This window comes from Merops nubicus, unplaced genomic scaffold (assembly GCF_000691845.1).
Source record: "Merops nubicus isolate BGI_N331 unplaced genomic scaffold, ASM69184v1 scaffold10465, whole genome shotgun sequence".
Classification (NCBI taxonomy): domain Eukaryota; kingdom Metazoa; phylum Chordata; class Aves; order Coraciiformes; family Meropidae; genus Merops; species Merops nubicus.
This window is the reverse complement of record NW_008610286.1, coordinates 91,600-96,284: the sequence shown is the minus strand read 5'-3', so window position 1 is coordinate 96,284 and position 4,685 is coordinate 91,600. Positions and strand designations below refer to the sequence as shown.

General features: G+C 40.1%; 1 protein-coding gene across 1 annotated transcript in view; it reads right to left on the bottom strand.

Moving 5' to 3' along the window:
- Positions 1 to 214: 214 nt before the first annotated feature.
- The window catches only part of LOC103773496 (mitogen-activated protein kinase kinase kinase kinase 4-like), a 92,200-nt gene continuing 87,729 nt past the window's right edge, over positions 215 to 4,685 (bottom strand). The window contains exons 29-30 of the mRNA XM_008940866.1: positions 1,423 to 1,562; positions 215 to 640 (exon numbers count right to left, since the gene is read on the bottom strand). Coding sequence (XP_008939114.1) covers positions 557 to 640; positions 1,423 to 1,562 — 224 coding nt within the window. The 3' untranslated portion in view covers positions 215 to 556. The remainder of the gene's footprint in view (positions 641 to 1,422; positions 1,563 to 4,685) is intronic.

Here is a 4,685-nt window from a genome sequence, read left to right as displayed (position 1 = left end):
GGTATGACCCCTCAAGTGTCCCAGTCATCCCTATCATCAACAGTTGCTCTTTCACTGATTGCAAGACTTGGACAAGTGAGTCTGGGTAGAACAGTAACAGCTTGCTTGAAGTGCAAAACAAACCGAAACCCAATTCAAAATAGATTCCAATTTGTCACCCAGCTTCTGTTTTTATATCCACCTACAGATGTTGCTCTCTAAAAAAGAGATTTCTGTTCAAGATAACAACTTTACATCATCTGTGAAAATGAAACTGTATGCTTTTGAGAGTACAAGAGCTTCTTATATTGGCTACATTCTTCATTAAAGTTGTTCTCTCCTAACACTGTGAATACAGTCTTGGTTTGCAACATATTTTAGAAGACAAAGTAAACATGTTTGCAATACTTTGACAGGAAAATGGAATTCTTTCCAACCTGAAAGAATATGAATTTTGATAAGTTAATAAAGATGACATTTTTGTAGGTAAAAAAGTGCAAATTGGTATAAATTACCTCCAAGCATTTTACACTGTTACCTACAGGGAATTTCAAAGCATCCTTCATTTTGATGTGATTTACCAGTTGAACAGTACATTTTGACCAAGAGTCATAAAGTATATTTGACTGCTGCCTCCTGATTGTACAGATGCAAAGAAGACCTTGAAAGGGGAAAAAAAGAAGAAGATGTGCTACTGTCAGTTTACATTTATGAGAATATTTTTACTCATACAGAAAATCTCAGAGAACGCCAGAGTCCCAAATACAGGGAAATCAATATCACAATTTAAATGAAATCCCATGAGAAACTTTTTAAAGTGAAACTGTGCTTGTGGTCCAACTGGGCTATATTTTTTGGTGTATTTTTCCTATTTGGAATGACACAAGAGAACATTTAAAAATAATGAAACAGTTTTGGGGCCCCAGTTTTCTAAATGTCAGTGGAACTAAGCAGGTTTCATAAAACATTTATCAAGAACTGCTATCTGCAAGAAATCGTACTTGATTATCCATACTCTAGTGCCTGCAAGATCTCAGACATTGGAGGGTTGGGTTTCTTTCCACGATGGCTGCTCTGAACTGCCTGTAATTTCAGTAGTCCAGGAGAGGTGGGCCTCTAGCTGGGCATTACCAGGGCTGCCTCACTAGCCCTCTACACCTGTGTGCTGGTGCCTGGCCAGCTGGCAGCATCTGTGTGTGTTATCACCTCTGATGCCAGTTACAGCTGGTGGAACAGGAGCTGGAGCAGAGCAGGCTGGAGTAGTGTGAGGGTGTGCCGTTTGTAAGTGCTTCGTGGGCTCAGTGCCTGCCTTTGATTTGGATGGGGGAGTTATAGTCAGGTAGGCAACAACCAATGTAAAAACAAAGTTACAAAAATTGAACTTAGTGTCATAGTCAACTGTTATTCGATTCTGCTAAATCACCACACTGTAGTCGTCTGTACCTTGTCGTTTCTTTCACACAGGAATTTTAGCTTCTGTGCTTTCTTGTGCATAAACACGCCTTCCAAATTTCCTGTTTCCACAGAGCGTAGTTCAATCGCCTTCTCTCCCCAGCCCATGACCTGATTAGATTGAAGGTAAGCTAGAAGGAAAAAAAAAATATTAAAAAAAATGATACTATTTAACTGCTGAGAGACTGATTCTTGCCTCATTTATGTCAATAAGGATCTGAAGCATTTCTCTCTGATAACAATATATTCTGAATTATTTGTATTTTACGATCACACAGAAAGCCTTGGGAACAGTAACTAAATTTCAGTTTCTCCTCTCAGACTTATTTTGGACTCTACACATAAATCACAAGTGTGCTACTATTGTGTATTTTAGAATCACAGAAGGTTAGATAAAACCTCTGAAGGGCATCTTGTTTAACTCCCACCCCTAAAGCAGGGCCAAATTAGACAAGGTTATTCAGGACCTTGTCCAGACATACTTTGATGGATATTTCACAACCTCTCTGAGCCTCTGCTGCAATGCATCACTACTTTCAAGGTTAAAACCTTCTTCCTAACATCTAATTGGTGCAATCTGCACTCATTTTTGTCTCCTCCTTTCACTGTACATGTCCAAGAAAAGTCTTGACTCTGTCTTTATACTGTCCTATTAGGACGTTTGTTTACTACAAAGTTTATTTGCTATAGAGTTCAGCTTCTTCTGAAACCTGAATACTTTTGAGACTGTGGCACCATTAATTTGGCATCCTTAGCTATTGTCTTCTCATCACTGGTTACAGGCAGTATCTCCAACCCCAAAAGAAGACACTCCAGCTCTGTGGAAGTTTCTTGTTACTCCCTTTAAATCTGGAAATTAGATGAGAAATCAGAATAGTGGAGAAGGAGTTAATGCCACAGATTTCAAATTAGGCCCAGTTTCGATGAAAGGCCTCTGATTAGTGCACACATTGCCTTCTGAGGTAAAACCATGTTAGTTATGCTCTATTGATAGTCAATGTTCAGAAATGGTTCTTGCTCAACTATGAACTGTCATTTCATTAGTCTGAGAATTCTGGTGCTCTGAGATGATGTAGAAGGAATGTGTGCATTTGACTGGCTTTTAGCTTCAGTGGCCAGTGCTCGCCTGCCCTACATTACTAGTGCAAGCACTGTCTGTTCCTGAAAACCTTCCTATTGGGTTAGATTTTTGGGTTAGATTTTACTAAAGATTAAGCTTTCAGTACACACTGACATAGAAAGCAACAGCATGCAATCCTACCTTAGAAGGACAGCAGAAAATAAAGGCAATATGCCCGAGTATATATCCTTCTAGGAGTTGTTGATTTAATATTAACTTAGAATCCTTGCTTTATAATTGCCAAAACAAGTGTATGACAATTATACCTCCTTGGAAATGTGTGGTTTGGCTACAATGTAATTTTAGTTCCCTTAAAGCCTATGAATTTTCCCTCAATCTGATCGGGGTACTTTCAGTTATTCTTTGTGCACACTGAAGGCTTCCCTGCCACTAGAGCTGGGAGCAAGAAAATTCTTGCCCAGTATCCCAGTCCTGTGGAAAGAGGAAGAAACCATCCTGTTTAAAAAGCAAAACAGCAATGAGCAACTGAGGATAAGTGGGAGAAGAGAAGGGAGGAGGGATATTTTCTAAAAATCAAACACCTGAAATCATTCTGGCTTTAAATCTTTTCTTTATGCTTCAGTTCCTAGGCTGTACAACAGGGCACTACTGCTGCAGGCTGTGAGGAGGAATGCCACCAACATTTCTGAATCACTGCAGCAGGAACATGCTGAGCACCAGGACAGCACCCAGCAATATGCAGTTAATATCTAAAAAGGTAGGCCCAGATCACAAATAAAGTGAAGATAAACATGATACAATACTCACCTATTGTTTATAACAACTGATAGCACCTTTTCAAACTTTGCTTTTGAACACAGCAGAGACAGAGGCACACTATGGTTCTGGGAGGTGGGACAGTGAGGCAGCTGCATATATATAAATGGCATGGAAACATTCTGTGGCTACACTGTTAACTATAGGTTATGTAGGTCCAGCAACAAAGACCTAATCCACTTAAAAGTCTCCTTATCTTTTCCACTGCACAAAATCTGCACTGAAGTTGTCAATATGCTCTGTCTGTATCAGCGGTTTCCAATGCCTTTGGCAGATTTCAATCTGATAGCATCCTTGCAACTCCTAGTAACAGCTTAAATAGGCTCTGTTGCAACCTCTAGGTCATCCAGGATAGAAAGCCCTGGATGTCTGGACTACCTACTGCTATGCTCAGAAGAGATCTGATTTCCAAACAGTGTTACAATAGGAAGATAATAAAATAGGTCTACCAAGTTCAGCCACTGAAGTTCTGCTGGCCAGCCAGTATGCTGAGAACTTGTTAACTGACGATAGCAAATTTCAGTTGAAGGGCAAGTAGCACAAAAACACATTCTTGTATCAGAATCAAAAAGTTCTTTCTCAAGCTGCATATGTGGAACAACACGCCAAAAAAAAGCCTCATTATACTATTTGTAGGGTTGTCCAGTTATAAGGATTTATCTATATGTGGAAACTAACTGGGAAGATAGCAGGCTGTGAATTCAGAAGGTCACTACCAAGTCTTGGTAATTTTCTCATGTGGGAGCACTTGTGTTTCTTGTGAATGAATTGACAGCAGATTAGATCTTCAGAATAAAGTTGCCTTATTCTGGAACAAAATGACCATGACCAATTTCAGAATACTTAGTTTGAGTCCACTTTGCACCTCAACAGGCTTTACATAAAAATATGCTTCCAGCTGCCAACATCTAAGGGTGTTTTTATTACACACTATGCAAGACTGTACTGGTTTCTAGCAACTCTCTAGACGTAGCCTCTCTGGTCCTTCAGACAGCAGCTGAACAGAAGCAGCACATACTGACTCAGACTGATGGGCCAGGATTGCTGAATGCACCAGAACAAAGTTATTCAGAGTTACCTGAAGCTCCCCTGCTTCACCCAGATTACCATGTGGCTTAAAAGGCCCACAGTTGTGCATGAGCTGTGGTTCCTGTTACACCATTTACACCAGCATTACTCCCTAAGCATTAAAAGCAGAGTAAAGTGAGCTCTATGAAGTGTCACTGACATAAGCTAATGCTCTCAGTCATTAACACCAGTAGCACGCGCACTGTCTGAATGCAACAAGTGCACTTGGTATCATAGAACCCAACTATTGCTACAATCTCACTTCCCCTCTTAGCCTTTCTTTTCTTAA